The sequence below is a fragment of the Grampus griseus genome (genome assembly GCF_964374135.1).
Source record: "Grampus griseus genome assembly, chromosome: 19".
Classification (NCBI taxonomy): domain Eukaryota; kingdom Metazoa; phylum Chordata; class Mammalia; order Artiodactyla; family Delphinidae; genus Grampus; species Grampus griseus.
Genome location: NC_139013.1, coordinates 41,170,274 through 41,190,274, shown reverse-complemented (window position 1 = coordinate 41,190,274; position 20,001 = coordinate 41,170,274). Strand labels below are relative to the sequence as shown.

The following is a 20,001-nucleotide window of genomic DNA, read 5'->3' as shown; positions in this document are numbered from 1 at the left end:
TAGAGGTGGGGAGAGGAATTGACTGGAAATGGCCATGAGGGAAACTTCTGGAGGTGATGGAAATGTTCTATAGCTTATATAGTGGTTACACAGGTGTATACAACTGTCAAAATTCATTGAAATGAACACCTAAGAACACATTATTGCATGTTAATTATACTTCAAGTTTTTAAATGTTAAAGAGTCAGAATCAATCAAAGTGATAGTTAAGCGATCCAGCATAAAGAAAAATTGGACAACTTATAAATTTTATCTGAATTTTTAAAATTGAGAAATATTTAAAATACACTAAAAATATAGAGTACAATACAATGAACATTCATGTAACTCAACTTTATTAATCTCAAAATTCTGTCCTATTTGTTCAGTTTTATTTCCTAACAAAAAGCCCCCATGAACCTCTCTCCCCGACTCCATTCATCTTCCTTGTGCCCTAGCATTTATCACATCCTGAATTCGGTGTACAAAAATTTTGTTATTTTTCTTGCATTTTTAGGTCACCTATATTTTAAACAACCTTTTTATACTTGAGGTTTGATGCTCTTCTTTCATTTAACAGACATACATAATACCAGTGATGTGACTGGCACTTTGTTAGGTACCAAGAACACAGTCTAGAAGAGCAGAACGGCTGACATAAAGATAACTGCATGCCAATGTGAAGATGCTAATAGAGAATATATTAAAATTTTTGGATAAGAAAAATTCCCAACCTTGTCAAAATATTCCCAACATCTAAATTCCCAAATGATTGTGAATAAATTTGCTTGACAACAATGGCCAACACAAATAAATGTAATACACGTGTAAATAATTTTTCCCTTTCTCTAAAAGGGCACACTAAAAAGGGCAGAGAGGAAGGCTTTATTTGGCATCAAAGACCCAGGCTTTGGCTTTTCTTTGCAATATTCATTAAGAGAGTCTTGCCCCTCATGCAGCTCAATATCAAAAAAACAAACAACCCAATCCAAAAATGGGCAGAAGACCTAAATAGGCATTTCTCCAAATAAGATATACAGATTGCCAACGAACACATGAAAGGATGCTCAACATCATTAATCATTAGAGAAATGCAAATCAAAACTACAATGAGGTATCATCTCACACCGGTCAGAATGGCCATCATCAAAAAATCTACAAACAATAAAAGCTGTAGAGGGTGTGGAGAAAAGGGAACCCTCTTGCACTGTTGGTGGGAATGTAAATTGATACAGCCACTATGGAGAACAGTATGGAGGTTCCTTAAAAAACTAAAAATAGAACTACCATATGACCCAGCAATCTACTGGGCATACACCCTGAGAAAACCATAATTCAAAAAAAGTCATGTACCAAAATGTTCATTGCAGCTCTATTTACAATAATCAGGACATGGAAGCAACCTAAGTGTCCATCAACAGATGAATGGATAAAGAAGATGTGGCACATATATACAATGGAATATTACTCAGCCATAAAAAGGAACGAAACTGAGTTATTTGTAGTAGGATGGATGGACCTAGAGACTGTCATACAGAGTGAAGTAAGTCAGAAAGAGAAAAACAAATACCATATGCTAACACATATATATGGAATCTAAAAAAAGAAAAAAAATTGGTCAGAAGAGCCTAGGGGCAAGAAGGGAATAAAGATGCAGACCTACTAGAGAATGGACTTGAGGATACGGGGAAGGGGAGGGGTAAGCTGGGACAAAGTGAGACAGTGGTATGGACATATATACACTACCAAACGTAAAATAGATAGCTAGTGGGAAGCAGCCACATAGCACAGGGAGATCAGCTCGGTGCTTGGTGACCACCTAGACGGGTGGGATAAGGAGGGTGGGAGGGAGGGAGATGCAAGAGGGAAGAGATATGGGGACATATGTAGATGTATAACTGATTCACTTTGTTATAAAGCACATACCATTGTAAAGCAATTATACTCCAATAAAGATGTTAAAAAATAATAATTATTGATAAGGGAAAAAAAGAGTCTTGCCCTTGTTAACTAAAGGACAATGAACAAACCTCAACTTACACAGTAATCAGTGGCAAAATTAATTGCAATCTAGATCGCTCAATATTCCTTCTTCCTTAAGTGATTCTCTTCTGCTTGGAGAAAACGATAGCTTTGTAAATGCTGCCTGAGTTAGTTTAAAGGAGATTAGTTACTAGTTATAATGAAAGGTAAAAGAGCAAAAGCGGATTTATCTGCAAATCTACAACATAAAATCTTTTATCTGGCACTTCTGTGTATCTCTCTCACAACAATAAAGTTCAGGGAATTCCCTGGAGATCCAGTGGTTAGGGCTCCACACATCCACTGCAGAGGGCATGGGTTCGATCCCTGGTTGGGGAACTAAAAAAGCCTGCCTGCTGCGCGATGTGGCCAATAAATAAATAAATAAAGCTCAGAATAAAGTATTACAAATGCTGAGGTTCCATCTGAATGATCAAAGAGAGATTTGGTATATCTTGAATATCTTTAGTATTAAAATTAATCTGGGGCTTCCCTGGTGGCGCAGTGGTTGAGAGTCCGCCTGCCGATGCAGGGGACGCGGGTTCGTGCCCTGGTCCGGGAGAATCCCACGTGTCGCGGAGCGGCTGGGCCCGTGAGCCATGGCCGCTGGGCCTGCGCGTCCGGAGCCTGTGCTCCGCAACGGGAGAGGCCGCAACAGTGAGAGGCCCGCGTACCGCAAAAAAAAAAAAAAAAAAAAAAAAAAAAATTAATCTGATTATATTCTAATTCTCTGACAACCCATGTATTTTTTTATATAGTCAGTTTATAGTAACTATAACTCTTCATTCTCTATCTCATATTTAGAACTATAAAATATGAGAACTAAAACGTATCTTATTTTTAATAGATAAGAAATGTAAGGCTTATAGTGCTAACGTTATTTAATGCTAACAGTATTTTTTCCATTTTTCTAATGGCCATCAGAAATACTTTGCTTTTTTTTTTCTTTCCAAAGTATTTTGTCCTCTCATGCTTCAGTTTGGGACCAGAGCATTTTTGGCACAAGACTCAGTTTCTGTGACTACATCCGAGGGGTGGAGACACCTAAAGATCCCAAAGACGACTTCTGAGTCCCAAGCATAGAGGAAGTAGGAAGGAATACGAGAAATAAAATGAAAATAGTGGGAGGAAACTGGTAGGTGGTAGCATAAGAGCAAATTAGATCTTTCTCCAACCACAATCTCCTTAGAGAGAGCAGAAGAAAAACATGCAAGGAAAACATGTTTCTTGTCAAAATATATATGTGAAAATATACATACAAATATGGCTGTCTGAGAATACCTGCCAGACCTGGCTGCTACAATCCAGCTTGGTAGCATTTAAAACTATTTCACTTCTTTATTATCCAGTATAAATGCTTTACACTCATCTTGTGAGAACTGCCATTATTCTATATCCTAAGATGAAATTAATGACTATAAAAATCAGTTCTACTGCACTGTAAATGGACAAAGCAGATCAATATTAAAACCTCTGTGGTGGGCTTCCCTGGTGGCGCAGTGGTTGAGAGTCCGCCTGCCGATGCAGGGGACACGGGTTCGTGCCCTGGTCCGCAAAGATCCCACATGCCATGGTGAGCCATGGCCGCTGAGCCTGCGCGTCCGGAGCCTGTGCTCCGCAACGGGAGAGGTCACAACAGTGAGAGGCCCGCATACCACAAAAAAAAATAAAACACCTCTGTGGTGAGCAGTGACTTCTAGAAATTCACTTTAGTCTTTTTTTTGTTCTTTTTCTGCAGAATTTATATTGCCCAGAGTCAGCTTAATTTTTTCAATTACTTTTACTTTATGTTCACTGTAAAAATAAATGCAGTTATGGAATTCCTCGGCGGTCCAGTGGTTAGGATTAGGACTCTGTGCTTTCACTGCCCACTGGGGCCTGGGCTCAATCCCTGTTTGGGGAACTAAGATCCCACAAGCCGCATGGTGTGGCCAAAAATAAGTAAATAAATCAAAATAAAGCAGTTTTATTCTAGAACGTAATCAATAATCTTTGAAGAAACTAATACAGAATATTTATCCTTAGTTTGGCTAGAATAATTACAAAAGAAAAATTGATTTTTGCATTACAAAGCAGTGAGCAGATAACGAATAAAAATGTTATAAGAATATCTAAGAAGCTGGTTTTATCATTTTTACTAATACATTAAAATTATTAAAAAGTCAGTGTTTCAGAGTCTTGAAAATCAGCTATTTCATTCAATGTGTTTGCTAGAGTTTGATCACCTGCTTGTTCCCATCTTCGTCCTCTGGATATGCCATTCCCCTCACGTAGAATACCTCCATCCTCCAGACCTCCCACGCCCATTCCGTGGCCTGCCCTTCTCTCACCTGAAACACATTCCTAACATTCGTCACTCCGGCACCGCAAGTTCTCTCAGCATTTGTCTTTCACTTGTATGACATGTATGAAACAATTTGGATTAATTTATGTGCAGTTTATTAGCATTCATAAAGCCATTTGGGGTGCTTCTTAAAAGTATGGTTGTTGGGCTCGTGTTTTCTTTCCATTTCTCCCAGAGTGCCTAGCAGAATGTGGGTATTCAATGAGTTGAATAATCACATACAGCTATCTATTTGTGCCCAGCATGGAAAATCAGAGACAAAGACTGGGAGACAATAACAATAACCTTCAGACAGATGCAACAACACAAAATCCAGAGCACGATTTCTTGCACATTAAGCCAGTCATAGTGGTCTTTAGACTTGCTAGCTTCTTAACCTAAACTGATCCATTGGAGAAGCAATCTATTATAATGGTAAATAACAGGAGCTGTAGAGTCTGATAAATCTCAGTAACTACTGTGCCTCTGCCACCCAAGTGCTGTGACCTTGGGCAAATTATTTAATCTCTACAGGCCCCAATTTCTTCATATTTAAGATGGGCATAATGATACCTGCCTCACAGGGCTGTTAAAAGAAATTGTGACAATGCATGTAAAGAGCTTAGCAGAGTAAAGCTCTCAGTAATGTCATTTATTTCTATTGTTTTTAACTTTTAAAACTTTACAGTTTAGCTACAAAAATATTTCAAGCACTATGGCTTCAATGTCTGCATTATTAAGAGTGGACATAAGTTTGCTTAGCAACCACTCCATTCCACATTTCATAGTTTGGTGATGCTGCCAATCTCAATACACTAAGGATGGGTACATGATGCAGGCCTAGATCATAGTCTCCATCATCTTGGAAATAGTGATACGTCCAAAGGGTAGACAAAGCAGAGTTAATCAGAGTCCTTCCCAGAGACTGAAGGTGCTAGAAAAAAAACTTTCCTTTTTTAACAGGGGTTATTAAGTTAGGGCAATATATTCCTAGAACTGCCGGCGCCATCTTAGCTGACTACACAGAATTAGATTCTCCACAGCAGATGTTGCAGCCAAGATAATTTGAGCCTTTGGATCCCTCTGGACCTAAACCTAGATCCACCCCCAGGTCTTAGGAGTTATATGAGGCAATACTTTCCAATTCTGCTCAGTTTGGTTTGGGTTTCTGCAACCAAAATAATTCTTACTAAGAAAACTGTGTATGTCTATTTTGATAGACGAAGATTTTTCTCCATCCCAATCTATCTCTAACTTCAGGGCCTGTCATAAGCTCTATATAGTTTTTTTGTCTAGTTATAAAATGATAATCATAATGCAACCTTGAGAAGTTGCCTGAAATGTATACAAAAGTGATGTTCAAAATACCACTAAAAGAAATGCTGAGAATAACTTATTATTCACTTCAGAGTTTAAAGAGTCTTTGAAAAGCTCCACTTAGTTCACCTATACCCAAGCAAATATATTATTCTTGCTTTCCTTTTACAGCTGTCTGTAAAGTTTCTAAATCTCTCAACTAATATGGTAGTTTCTTGTTTAATCTCTAATACCATCTTCTGATGTTTTTGGAACATTGTAGTGGATGTCTGTTGTTTATGCCTGCCTACCATCCATTCCACCTTCTTTTGGTAACATCACCTTGATTATCTTTTGAGAAACCACCACTTTCAGTCCACGTGGAGCCGGGGGAGTTGCCCTATTCCCTGGCTCCAAGGTGAATACGTGACTTAGGCCTGGCCAATCGGAACGTCCCATACCTCTTGCCACATGCTTGAACGTGTATGACAGAGGTCCAATATTTCTGGCAAAATGATTGGGAAACAGATATTACAAGAACCTCAGGTTCTCTTCAAAATTAATTTATGGATTTAATACAATTTAAGTCAAAATCCCAAAGGAGTTTTTTAAAGAATGATAAAATCATTCCAAAATTTATCTGGACAAATAAGTAACTACACCAGCCTGCAATTGTTTATTGTTATTTTTCAAATTCTTCTTGACTGGTGTAGTCCACTTGAATTATCAATTATTAAATGTTAAAGTTACAACATACAGTGTGGTTACGAAACACTCAAACAGAAAATCTAGAATCAGACTGCAGAATATAAAAAAATTAAATATGTACAAAATGGTGCAATTAAAATCAGAGAGGAAAGGACAGGTCATTCCTATGGTGGCAGATATGTAGCATATTGTACCTCACCCTGGCACACTCATTGCAGACATCACTAATTAAGCATAGCCTTTCCTGCTGAACCCAGATATCACTTCGGAATCTTTCTCCACATGGCACTCCAGGCAGCCCCACCAATCTATCTGACAGTGCATCCAAGAGGATTATTTGACAAATGCTGAGATAATCAGCTATTTGGGAAAGTATATAAAGTTAAATCTCTTGCATACCTATGTTAAAATAAACTCCACGTAGATTAAAGACTTAAATATAAAAAATGAAACCATAAAAGGACTAGAGCAAAGCTACTGCAAAAGAACATTCTCAGAGAGAAACAGAGAAACTCTAAGATGAGGAGACGTGAGCAAGAGTGGAAAGCAGAGTGTCAGCACTGCCTGGGTTCGTGACATTTCTGAGGCCTGGCTGCTCAGCTTTTTCTGGAGTCCTGAGACCTGTCGGTATCTTTACAATACCTCCATCCTTTTATTTGAACTAGCTTGAATCGGTTTCTGTGCTTTGAAACCAACAGAGCCTTGAATAAGGCACATGCATTTCTTTTAAAAAAATTTATTAGTTATCAACTGATTTTACTAAAAATAAATAAATAAATCTTTAATTTGTCTGAGTCTCTTTAAATGAAATATCAAAGCTTCCCATTTTCCAAATGTGAGGTGTAGTATTTTATATACATGACAGATTAATTAAACTGAAAGATAAGGATTTAACTTTCTCATCTCTCTATCCCATCAAGTTTCCTTTCATAAAGCATTCTAAAAAACTTGCAGGGGCTTCCCTGCTGGCACAGTGGTTAAGAATTCACCTGCCAATGCAGGGGACACGGGTTCAATCCCTGGCCCAGGAAGATCCTACATGCTGCGGAGCAACTAAGCCAGTGTGCCACAACTACTAAGCCTGCACTGTAGAGCCCGCGAGCCACAACTACTGAGCCCATGTGCCACAACTGCTGAAGCCCGCGCACCTAGAGCCTGTACTCCACAGCAAGAGAAGCCACTGCAGTGAGAAGCCCTCGCACTGCAAGGAAGAGTAGTCCCCGCTCACCACAACCAGAGAAAAGCCCACGTGCAGCAATGAAGACACAACGCAGCCAAAAATAAAATAAATAAAAATAAATAAATTTATAAAAAAAACTTGCAAAATTAAAAACAAGAGGGTAAAAGGTGGTAGAAAGAAAGAATGTTGCAGAAAAGCCAAAGTAATTTTTTTTAAAAGCTGCACTTTGGGAATTCCCTGGCAGTCCAGTGGTTAGGACTCTGCACTGTCACTCACAGGCCGGGTTCAATCCCTAGTCTGGGGAACTAAGATCCCACAAGCCGGGTGCAGCTGGGGAAAAAAAAAAAAAAGGCTACACTTCACATATTCTTAACTAGTTATATGTCAAAACATTCTAGCAATGTCTTGGGAGCCGGATCATAGAAACCAAAACAAATTTGAGTTTTATAACTCTTTACTCTTCCTAAAAGGTCAATCTACAGATACCATAATCACTGGCGCTTTGTTTACATACAAAATTATTTCACAAGTTTTGTTTTTACACTGAAATCAAGCACAAATTTTATGAAGGACTCAAGTGTATATTCCTTAGAATGGCAGTTAGTAACTAAATCAACTGTATTTCTCCAGACACAAAATATTAAACTCACCTGAATATACCATCATTTCTGTAGAAGAAGCCAACAACTCCTTTCACTAACCTAGGGAAAAAACCCTTTAAAGGAAGAATATGCTCTCATGCTGTGTGACTATGTAGTGTTTATAAACTAAAATTTTTCTTCTCAATCCCCATAGCCAGCTGACACTGCCTAAGTGCTTTATAACAAAGCTAAGTGCTTCTGCTGTCCCTGGAGAGAAATCTCAGGGTTAATTCACTATATCCAACCTGCCCCCACATCCTGTCATTTCTTCCTTTGAAACAGTGGCTCTCAATTTTCCACTCCAACATCTCTGAGGCATCAAATGCCCATGCTAGTAACAGAGGCCAGAGATTCTCTACAAGTATGCAATCTTTGGGTGCCCCAGGCAGTCAGAAGGAGGCTGTCTGGGTAGGAAATGGTCCCCAGTGGATGTGCTGTCCCCTGGCAAGAAATCACCTGCTTTAAACTGTTTCTTGAATTGAATCTTCCTCTCTATTCTCAGGGCCACCACCATCACCCCCTTCAATGGTTATCACCTCTGCTTTGGATTGCTTTTCACTACAACAGCTGTAGTTTTTCCTACATTTGCTCTTTCCTCTTTGCATTACATCAAGCACACCCACTGCTGCCAACACAAAATTCTGTTCCCATCATGTCACTTCCTGGCTCAAGAATGGATTGCATCAGTTCCCCATCCCTTCTATCTCTCCAACCTCTCCCTTTCTCAGCCAGCCTTTTCTCCTTGCTGTATAAATATGTCCTAATTCTTTCCCTTAAAACAAAACAAAATAAAAAACAAACAACTACGAAAGTAAAATCCTTCTTGGATACTTTATTCAACTCTAGTTACCACCTTTCCTTCTTCTTTTGTTTTTCTGAGAAACTTTAAAAAAGTAAGGTCTACTCACTGCTCTCTGCTCTTGTCACTCTAATGAAACTGCTCTTAACAGAACTCTAACAATCTTGTTCTCTAATCACCAAATCCAACGGACTTCTTTTTCCTTCTTGACTTCTCCAGCATCTGAAGATGTTGATCACCCCCGTCTTTGTGAAACTCTTGCCTCCCTGACTTCCACTCCCTGGACCATTTCTTTCCAGATTTCTCTTCCTCCACTATCATTTTAAATGTAGGGGTTCTGCAGGCTTCCATCCTGTTCCTACTTCTCTTTTTTTTTTTTCTGTTTTGCTGTACGCGGGCCTCTCACTGTCGCGGCCTCTCCCGCTGCGGAGCACAGGCTCCGGACGCGCAGGCCCAGCAGCCATGGCCCACGGGCCCAGCCGCTCCGCGGATCCTCCCGGACCGGGGCACGAACCCGCGTCCCCCGCATCGGCAGGCGGACTCTCAACCACTGCACCACCAGGGAAGCCCCCTACTTTTCTTTTTAATTTGCACTCTGTTAATGATTACATTGACACTTATGGCATTAATCACCACTTCTACCCTAACATCTCATAAATCTTCAACTCATTTCTGACATTTCTCTTGACTACAGACCTGTACCAGCCTTTTGCACCAGGTTGTCACACAGGTGACTCAAATTCAACATGTCCAAACCAAACTTCTTCTCTTCACCCAAAAAACTAGTTCCTCCCCCATTTGTTTTGGTTTCATAGATATCCACTTTCCCAAGCCAAACATCTAGGAGTTATCCTCCCTCTCTTTTCCTCTCCCCTTAGGTCCCCAAACTGATCATTTAGACCTGTTGTTTCTATCTCCTTAATATCTTTCAGCTTCATACTGTCCTATCCAGTCTCACTATCCTAATGGTGTCGCAACAGCCTCCTAACTGCTTTCCCTTACCTCATGTCTTGAGCTCCTACACTCCCTATCTGCCACTCTTCCTAAGAGATTGCTTCTTTGTTTAAAGCACTGCTCATTTAAAGCATTTTAAAACCTGGGTGGCTTGCCAGGCCTAAAACTTTTTTTTTTTAAGTGTATTTTTTTAAATTAATTAATCTATTTTTGGCTATGTTGGGTCTTTGTTGCTGCGTGCAGGCTTTGTCTAGTTGCGGTGAGCGGGGGCTACTCTTTGTTGAGGTGCGCGGGCTTCTCATTGCAGTGGCTTCTCTTGTTGTGGAGCACAGGCTCTAGGTGTGCGGCTTCAGTAGTTGTGGCGCACGGGCTTAGCTGCTCCGCAGCATGTGGGATCTTCCCAGACCACGGATTGAGTCCATGTCCCCTGCATTGGCAGGCAGATTCTTAACCACTGCACCACCAGGGAAGTCCCTAAAACTTTTCGTAGTACACATTCATCAGTAAACATGTGAGTCTACATGCTCATCCCACGAATATTCATTAATGCATACATATTATAGAATATATACAAAATGTAAACATCAAGAATGGGGGCTTCCCTGGTGGCCCAGTAGTTGAGAGTCCACCTGCCGATGCAGGGGACACGGGTTCGTGCCCCGGTCCAGGAAGATCCCACATGCCACAGAGCGGCTGGACCTGTGAGCCATGGCCGCTGAGCCTGCGCGTCCGGAGCCTGTGCTCCGCAACGGGAGAGGCCACAACAGTGAGAGGCCTGCGTACCGCAGGAAAAAAAAAAAAAAAAAAAGAATGAATGAGATGAAGATGAAATACACTAAATATATCCCTGATGAAGTCATACTATCTTAGCTACTGTATGATTCAAAGTACAATACAGTCTCATATAGTTCATTATTCATGATAATGTATTAATCCATATTTCAAATAGTCTTCTTGACAATTTCATTTTTTAGGCTGACTTCTTGACAGGCTTACCTTGAAATGTGACAAAGAGCTCCTACTAGGAGAAATGTAAACCCTACATTTTTATTATTTATAGTGTTAGAATTATCTTCAATCAACGGTTTCTCTGTGCAAATCTTTAATCTCATTTTGTGAAGATTAATTTAGTTAAAAGCAGATAATATATTATAAATCCACTCAACCAGGCTCAAGTAAACTGCAATAAATTGCAATATGATAATAGCAGACAAATTAATAAGGTCACCACATTCAATTCCTGTGCTTTGTGAAGCTCTTTCACTCTTCCCTCGAGACATCACCTTGTGTATCGAGTGTGTAATGTCACTGTCTTATAAGACTGAGGAAGAGAACCAGGGTTACTTATATAATATTAATAAAACTCAAGTTCTTCCTTTTTTAGGTTGAAAATATAAACCCCACTAGTGACCACTGGTTGGCACTGCACACAAGGCCCTTGATGATCTGGCCTCTGCCCACCTTTCCAGCCTGCTCTCCAGCTACACACTTCCTGCATCTTCCCACGCTTCACCTCTCTCAACACATCAGCTACTCATCACTTTCTTACCTCTGACATGCTGTCTCCTTTGCACTGCTACCTCTGCTTCCGGGGCATCATCTTCTCATCTCTTTTAAAGCACTATCACAGCCGGCTATAACTGTTTCCCTACTAGCCTAAAGGGCAGGGATTACTCCCAATTTTGAATTCCCAGCATCTACCACAACACCTCATTTGCAGTAGGTACTTAAGGTTGACTGATAGAATGAAAAAGGTCCAAATTCCTCTGGCCTGCTTTCAAGGCCTTGCATAATCTGGCTCCAATTTATCTACCCAGCTGAATTTTCTTCCCCCAAGTCCATTCCTGTTCTCCTTACTTCCTATCGTAGGTCATGCTCATTTTGGCTTTTGCTCAATTTACCTCCTCAACTTGGACTACCTTCCATCTACAGAGAAGCAACTTGTCCTTTAGGCCTCAGACAAAACTATCCCCTCCCCAATGAAGTCACACTTGACTCTTCCATCCCCCAACTGATCACCTCTTCAGAGAACTCTTGAAGAGTGAGTACTACACATTTCAGCAATTACTCTCTATGTGGTGGTTTTCCCTCCCCAATTTCAGTCTAAGTTCTTTGATGCCAGGGACCACCTTCAACTTCTTTTGCACACTGATCTCTCACAACACACTGCAACATGATGATGCATAGGAGATGCTAGAAGTTCTGAATGACTGGTTGTAGATATCATGGTACAAGGGAGACAGCAGTGAACAGGGTTTCAGTCTGAGTTCCACCACTGATTACTTAGGTGACCTTAAACATGCCACTTAACCTCTTTGGTCATTAATTCCTCATCTGGAAGATGAGACTTCACAATTTTTTTAATTCCAGGTAAGATTTTTCCTCTTGCCCAAAGGAAAAAACATTTTCCCCCTAAAAATCAATAGAAATTCTGAGACCTTCGGTAACTCACTTAACATTAATGAGCATCATTTGTTGTTCAGCTGGGTAGGAGAGTATGCTAGCTTAGCCAAGGACAGTGACTGGATCCTTGAATGACTCAGTCTGCTCAGCACAGCAGAACACTGTTCCATAGCCACAGGCTGCACCTCATCCCTTAGGTACAAAGATAAACATTTGATCACAAAGTAAAGTAATCTTTATCCCGTAAGGACTACATAGCAGGGAATACATCAGTTGAAGTTACTGAGTCATCAATTGAGATCTAAATTAAAGCCTGGTTATGGTTTCTAAAAATGCTCTTAGAATTTTCGTAACCACTCTGTATTAGAACCAATAAATTTCTCATATTTTTCTAATAATTTAGAGGGCATATTTTAGCAAGAAGGGGACTCTATAAGAAATAATCTGGTTACAAAGACATGGTTTCTCATATAAACATGTCTAATCATTCAAGTGAAATACAAAGAGGCTAGTTAAAAAGAAAAAACAGAGAAACACAAAACGTCCTAACAATTTAGTGGTTATTTAAGAGATAGACTGATGAATATACATGGCAAAGTCTCAAAGAAAATGTAAAATGTTTTCTCTAGGAGACTCTCAACTTTTCCAACATACGGTGAAGAAAGTGGCAGTGTAGGAACCCAAACTAGCTTCTTCAAATGAGTAGCCTAATAACGTCAGCAGTATTCGTTACACGTCCCCTAACATACACAAAGAGCAAGTCATATTATATAAGACACTCAAAATCTCAACCTATTCTAGATAAAAAAATTACTTTCAACTCTGAAATTAAATTTCATGTCAGATAACTTCCTCTATACACCTAACCATTTTCTTTTCAATAGATTTGATAACAATACTTTTAGAATCATATTTACACAATAAAAGATGATTTTCCAACAATATTCCAATGAGAATTGCTTCAAAAATTTATTGATCTTTTCTCAAATATCAAACCTTAAGCTGGGGACTTTCCTGGTGGTCCAGTAGTTAAGACTCCCCACTCCTAATACAGGGGGCCTGCGTTCGATCCCTGGTCAGGGAACTAGATCCCACATGCCACACTGAGAGCCCGCATGCCCAGACACTATAAATATCTTAGAGAAAAATATAGGCAGAACATTCTATGACATAAATCACAGCAAGATCCTTTTTGACCCACCTCCTAGAGTAATGGAAATAAAAACAAAAATAAATAAATGGGACCTAATGAAACTTAAAAGCTTTTGCACAGCAAAGGAAACTATAAACAAGACGAAAAGACAACTCTCAGAATGGGAGAAAATATTTGCAAACGAAGTAATTAAGAAAGGATTAATCTCCAAAATATACAAGCAGCTCATGCAGCTCAATATCAAAGAAACAAACAACCCAATCCAAAAGTGGGTGGAAGACCTAAACAGACATTTCTCCAAAGAAGATATACAGATTGCCAACAAACACATGAAAGGATGCTCAACATCACTAATCATTAGAGAAATGCAAATCAAAACCACGATGAGGTATCACCTCACACGGTCAGACTGGCCATCAACAAAAAGTCTACAAACAACAAGTGCTGTAGAGGGTGTGGAGAAAAGGGAACCCTCTTGCACTGTTGGTGGGAATGTAAACTGATACAGCCACTATGGAGAACAGTATGGAGGTTCCTTAAAAAACTAAAAATAGAACTACCATATGACCCAGCAATCCCACTACTGGGCATATACCCTGAGAAAACCATAATTCAAAGAGAGACATGTACCACAATGCTCACTGCAGCACTATTTACAATAGCCAGGTCACGGAAGCAACCTAAATGTCCATCGACAGATGAATGGATAAAGAAGATGTGGCACATATATACAATGGAATATATTACTCAGCCATAAAAAGAAAGGAAATTGAGTTATTTGTAGTGAGGTGGATGGACCTAGAGTCTGTCATACAGAATGAAGTAAGTCAGAAAGAGAAAAACAAATAACCATATACTAACACATATATATGGAATCTAAAAAAAAAAAAAACAAAAGGTTCTGATGAACCTAGGGGCAGGACAGGAATAAAGACACAGACGTAGAGAATGGACATGAGGACACAGATTGGGGTGGGCAGGGGGGAGCTGGGACGAAGTGAGAGAGTAACATTGACATATATACACTGCCAAATGTAAAATAGATAGCTTGTGGGAAGCAGCTGCACAGCAGAGGGAGATCACCTCGGTACTTTGTGACCATCTAGAGAGGCAGGATAGGGAGGGTGGGAGGTAGATGCAAGAGGGAGGGGATATGGGGATACATGGATACATATAGCTGATTCACTTTGTTATACAGGAGGAACTAACAAAACATTGTAAAGCAATTATACTCCAATAATGACATTAAAAAAAAAGAAAATGAGATCCAATAAAATATGTATACACATTAGAAAAAAAAAGAGCCCGCATGCTGCAACTAAAAAGCTCCTGGGGCTTCCCTGGTGGCGCAGTGGTTGAGAGTCCGCCTGCCGATGCAGGGGACACGGGTTCGTGCCCTGGTCCAGGAAGATCCCACATGCCGCGGAGCGGCTGGGCCCGTGAGCCATGGCCACTGAGCCTGCGCGTCCGGAGCCTGTGCTCCGCAACAGGAGAGGCCACAACAGTGAGAGGCCCGCGTACTGCAAAAAAAAAAAAAGATCCTGAATGCCACAGTGAAGATGTCACACGCAGCAACTTAAGAACTGGCACCGCCAAATAAATAAATTAAAACAACAACTTAAGCTGGACACGATGCTCTTTCCTAACCTCTTCTGAACACTTTTTGATGTGTAGTCTAATTCAAATATAAATTCTAGAAGCTTTCTGGATAGACCCCATTTCCAGCACACAGGATACAGTAAATTCAACATACACTATGATAGAAGAGTAGTCACCCCTTCATGCTGAGAATCTGTGAATTTCAGCATATCTTAATATCAGTGCTAAGAGACATTAGTCAAAACTACTAGCACACGTTTATTAGCAAGTTTTAAGGTTCTGAACAGCAAGTGTGAAGGAATAGGAAAAATCAGAGGGATGAAAAACTAAATGCAAAACTTAAGGATAAAAAAGTTGACCTATACAAGAGATGACAGGAAAACAAGATTAGAAAAAGGTGTTTGCATGCAAGTGCAAACTCATTCTTGAAGTGTTCACCTAAAACAACTTATTCTTACCATGTATGTCTTTTCAGGTAAAATGGAGCCTTGGATTTTAACAACTTGTTATCCTGGCTATTCTGAGAGTGCCTGTTAACTTACAGCATACCTTCATGACCTAGTCCTACCTTCCTCATTCAGACTTTGTTTTCATTATTGTTGTTTACTGCTGTATTCCCAGTCCCCAAAAAGGCTCCCAGCACATAAACTGTCAAATGAATAACAACCCTGTAAGGAGGTATTATTACTATGCTGGTTTTACAGATGAGGAAACTAAGGTGGAGCAAGGGTGAGTAACCTGCCTAGGGGTTACAAACCACTAGCCAGAAACATATCCAGGTCTAGCTGACCACAAAGTCCTCATTCGTCCTCTACCCTCACTGGGCAAAATGACTTCTTCCTGTCTCTCACTTGTGTCTTTACTGGTGGCAGCTTTCTCCTTAGGGAAAGGCTCAATTCAAACTTCAACTTTTCCATCAGCCTTTTCCTGGGCATCCTCAACCTCTGATGCCCACGACAGTCTTCCATAGATCTCTCCTTCCTCTGTGCTGCACCCTCTCCAGAGTTCTATTCTCACATCGCTTTTAACCCTTTGCTGTACTATTTCTTAACTCTCTCTTATCTCAACTCCAAACTTCTTGAGGGCAGGAATCAGATACCATCTTCAAGCGCCTCTGGCACGTGGCAGAGTTGAATAAATGTTTCATGTATGAATGAATAATCCCTACAAATCCATGAGATAAAAAAAAACCCTTAGCTCACTCAGTTCCCTAACCACAGGCAACCAGAGACTAGTTTTCCTTTGCTTGGGGGTGGTAAGGGAATGCCTGAAATTCCCTGCCCACACCACAAAAGAGCATCAGTGTGCTAATGTTAAGGTAGTTTTTCAAGTTTTGAGACATCTAATGGAAGGACCATACAGTTCCAAAACTTTAAGGGCTAATCATAAAAGTCATCTTTTAAAAGTAGGCTTTGGACTTCCTTGGTGGCCCAGTGGTTAAGAATCCGCCTGCCAAGGCAGGGGACACCGGTTCAAGCCCTGGTCGGGGAAGATCCCACATGCCACGGAGCAACTAAGCCTGTGCGCCACAACTACTGAGTTTGCGTTCTGGGCCCATGAGCCACAACGACTGAGCCTGCGCTCTAGAGCCTGGGAGCCACAACTACTGAAGTCCGCACGCCTAGAGCTCGCGCTCCACAGTGAAGAGTAGCCCCCGCTTGCCACAACTGGAGAAAGCCTGTGCACAGCAACTAAGATCCAACGCAGCCAAAAAAAAATAAAATAAAATAAAGTAGCCTACCTGGGACATGGCGCAGTAGTTAAGAATCTGCCTGCCAATGCAGGGGACACATGTTCGAGCCCCAGTCCGGGAAGATCCCACATGCCACGGAGCAACTAAGCCCGTGTGCCACAACTACTGAGCCTGTGCTTTAGAGCCCGCAAGCCACAACTACTGAAGCCCGAGCGCCTAGATCCCGTGCTCCCCAACAAGAGAAGCCACCGCAATGAGAAGCCCGTGCACAGCAATGAAGAGTAGCCCCCCCACTTGTTGCAACAAGAGAAAGCCCACGCGCAGCAATGAAGACCCAATGCAGCCATAAATAAATAAATAAAATTTTTTTTTTTTTTTAAGTGGGCTTCCTGGATGGGACACTAGCTCTCAATTTTACATGTTTGGTTCAATTAAATCACTGTTTTCAGTGATTTTACATATTCTAAGCAATTTTATTTTTATATTCCTTGGCTTGAAAGTTCAATTTCATACTTTCCCCCACACATAAGAACAAAAACTACTTGTCTTTTACAAAATGGGAAAATAAAATAGAACCTGTGTGTTAGGTAAATAGGCATTCAATAAATGTTATGCTGCCATTTGTAAACCCTCCTTCTAAAAGCACATGTGGCCTATTTTAGTCTAATGAATATTGGGAAGCATTTACTAGATGATTTTCACTTAATTGGTATGAATACCAGGTTCAAATTATATCTAAACAAAAACTGGATTTTTTTAAAAATATGGGGTAAAGAGTTGAAATGTCTGCCCACCACCACTGAGCACCACATAAATAGTACTACATTCAATATTCTGGCTCTAAGAATTTACAACCGAATTCTTAGCTAGCCTAATTTCAAAGTACACATTTATGGTAACAATGTTTTTACACACATACCACCCAGGCCATGATCTATAATTTTATTCCTTTTATTAGCACTAATTTCTGAGCAATGTCTAGCCCCACCTAAGTGAGATATAAATGAGATTTATAAATAGGATATTATAAAGGTGGGACACTGGAATTTCACAACTGGAGCACATTAAAATATTTACTTGCAAACTAACATTTTCCCAAACATTTACCAGCAGATTTAGAAAAAAGTGACAATCACTTTGCCAAGCTGGACTTCTGGCCTCTCAGTTTGATGATCGGCCTCTTCCTACCTCCACTCCCCACCCCTTCCCTTCTCTTCTTCCTCTGCTAGGAATACCCTCCTGACTCATCTCTGCCTATGTCCATCACTTCCTTGGAGACCTGGCTCAAGATTCAGCTCCTTGAAAAATTCCTCGCTGACCAATACAATTTCCACTAACTACTTCCTAACTTTGCATTCCCTTGGCATTTATATAGTTTGCACTCCGTAATCTATAAATTGTAAGTTGTTTTGCACTTTTCTATCCTTTCCCCAACTAGACACCAAATAGACACATCATCTTTTATATTCTGTTCTATATAGCCAGCAATAAATGCTTCCTGAATGACTGAAATCATCAGTGAAAGAAGGCCGATTGCTCAAAAATTTCTGAATATTACCTCCAACATGTATGAGTCCTTCAAGTAGATGAGATTTAATTTTGAGATTTAGTAAATCATAAATTTAGTAAATCCATAAATTCATCACAAATGACCCAAGTAACAGATCACATGCATACTTAAAGAATAATCCTAGCTATTCAAACATAACTTGAGGTTTAACATTTCAGGCTTCTAATAAGCTTAAAGCCTTGAGGCCTGTGAATGGTAGGAAGCTGGCACGAGTCTCCTGCAAAAGGGGCAAAACTCTAGTTGGCAGTAAATGTTCAAACACGTGAGAGTCCACTGTTAAACAAGGCTCATTAACCACACAAACTTGCTGTTTCAGCTTTCTGGCTTCAATGACGTGCTATGATCTCCTTTGGTAATTGTTGAGAGCCAATGATGGGTTAAATTCCCATAAATTAACCAGCGTTTTGGTGGTTTGCCCAAGCATACCGCTGGCACCGGTGTGGACGAATTTTTTTTTTTTTTCTAACAGACCCGCCTGCCCTGGGGAGCCAGAGGTGAGCGAAGAAAGCGCCAACCCGGCACTTCTCAGGAGGCAAACGGAGACCTCCAGAGCTTCGTTCCGTCCCCCTCTAGTTCTTAGTGTCAGCTTATCGTGCAGAGGCGGGGCTTCCAGCAAGGCTGCTTCTTACTAAATCTCAACCGAGTCTTCCTTGGGGACTGCAAGCCACACTTCGGCGGATGCCCAACTTTTCCTGTAGGGAGCATCAGTTTTTCCATCCTCAAAGCTCCAGCAGACAGGGTTTGGGGAGAGCCGGGCTACCAGTAGAGAGGAAGGTGAGGACCCAGGGGGCGGGGGAGAGGGAAGGGTCTGGCCCAGCAAAGCGGGTAGGGTGGCAGAAACAAAGTGAGCGCCGGTCAGCCCAGCACCGCCCGCCCGCCCGCCGGCCCCGCTCACCCTCCAGCAGCACCTCCTTGCCCGCGCGCTTCAGCGCCTGCACGGCCTGGTCGTGGGTGGCCTGGCGCAGGTCGGTGCCGTTCACCGACAGGATGGCGTCGCCCAGCCGCAGCGCCCGGCTCTGGTCGGCCGCCAGTCCCGGGAAGATCTTGGAGATGAGAATCGGCATCCGGTTCTCGCGGCCGCCCTTGATGCTGATGCCCAGGCCGCCCGCCTCCTGCTTCACCACCCGCACCCGGCGCACGGGCGGTGACGCGCCCGCCTCGCCCGCCGGGCCCCGCGGCGGCGCGGGTGGGCTCGGGGGGCCCAGGCCGCGGCTCGGGCTCCCAGGCAGTGAGTCGCCCGCGCTGCCGCCGTTCGGGAGGCCGTTGAAGGCGGCCGCCGCGGGCCCGAGAGCGGGTTCAGGCTCAGCCGCCGCGGCGTCGCCCGTCAGGCTCAGGCTCTCCCCGCTCAGCTCGGCCACCACTCGGACCCAGCGCTCCCTCAGGAGCAGCTCCACCAGCCCCGCTTTGGTGGCCCGCGTCCACACCGCCATGGCCGGCCCCGCTCCCGCCGCCGCAGTCGCCGCAGCTACCCTCATTCCAGTCAGGCAGCCTCGGCGCTTCCCCCTTCCCGCCCGAGGGGGCGGGCCCGCCGGCCCCCCCCCCGCCGCCACCGCGGCGATTCATTATTCATTAGGGGCCACGCCCACCTTCCGGAGGGGCGGGGAGAGGCCGGCTGAGCCGCTTCCGGGAGGTTAAGGAGTTGACCGCAGTCCAGTGGGTTACAGTTTACCGGACGTGGGCA

The 20,001-nt window shown here is 42.1% G+C and overlaps 1 protein-coding gene across 1 annotated transcript in view; it reads right to left on the bottom strand.

The window, feature by feature from the left end:
* SNTB2 (syntrophin beta 2) overlaps positions 1 to 19,795 on the bottom strand; it is a gene marked incomplete at its 5' end in the record, with an annotated part of 92,455 nt that extends 72,660 nt beyond the window's left edge. Inside the window, one exon of the mRNA XM_082676545.1 lies at positions 19,216 to 19,795. Within this exon, the coding sequence (XP_082532671.1) occupies positions 19,216 to 19,795 (580 nt within the window). The remainder of the gene's footprint in view (positions 1 to 19,215) is intronic.
* Between the last annotated feature and the right edge of the window lie 206 nt (positions 19,796 to 20,001).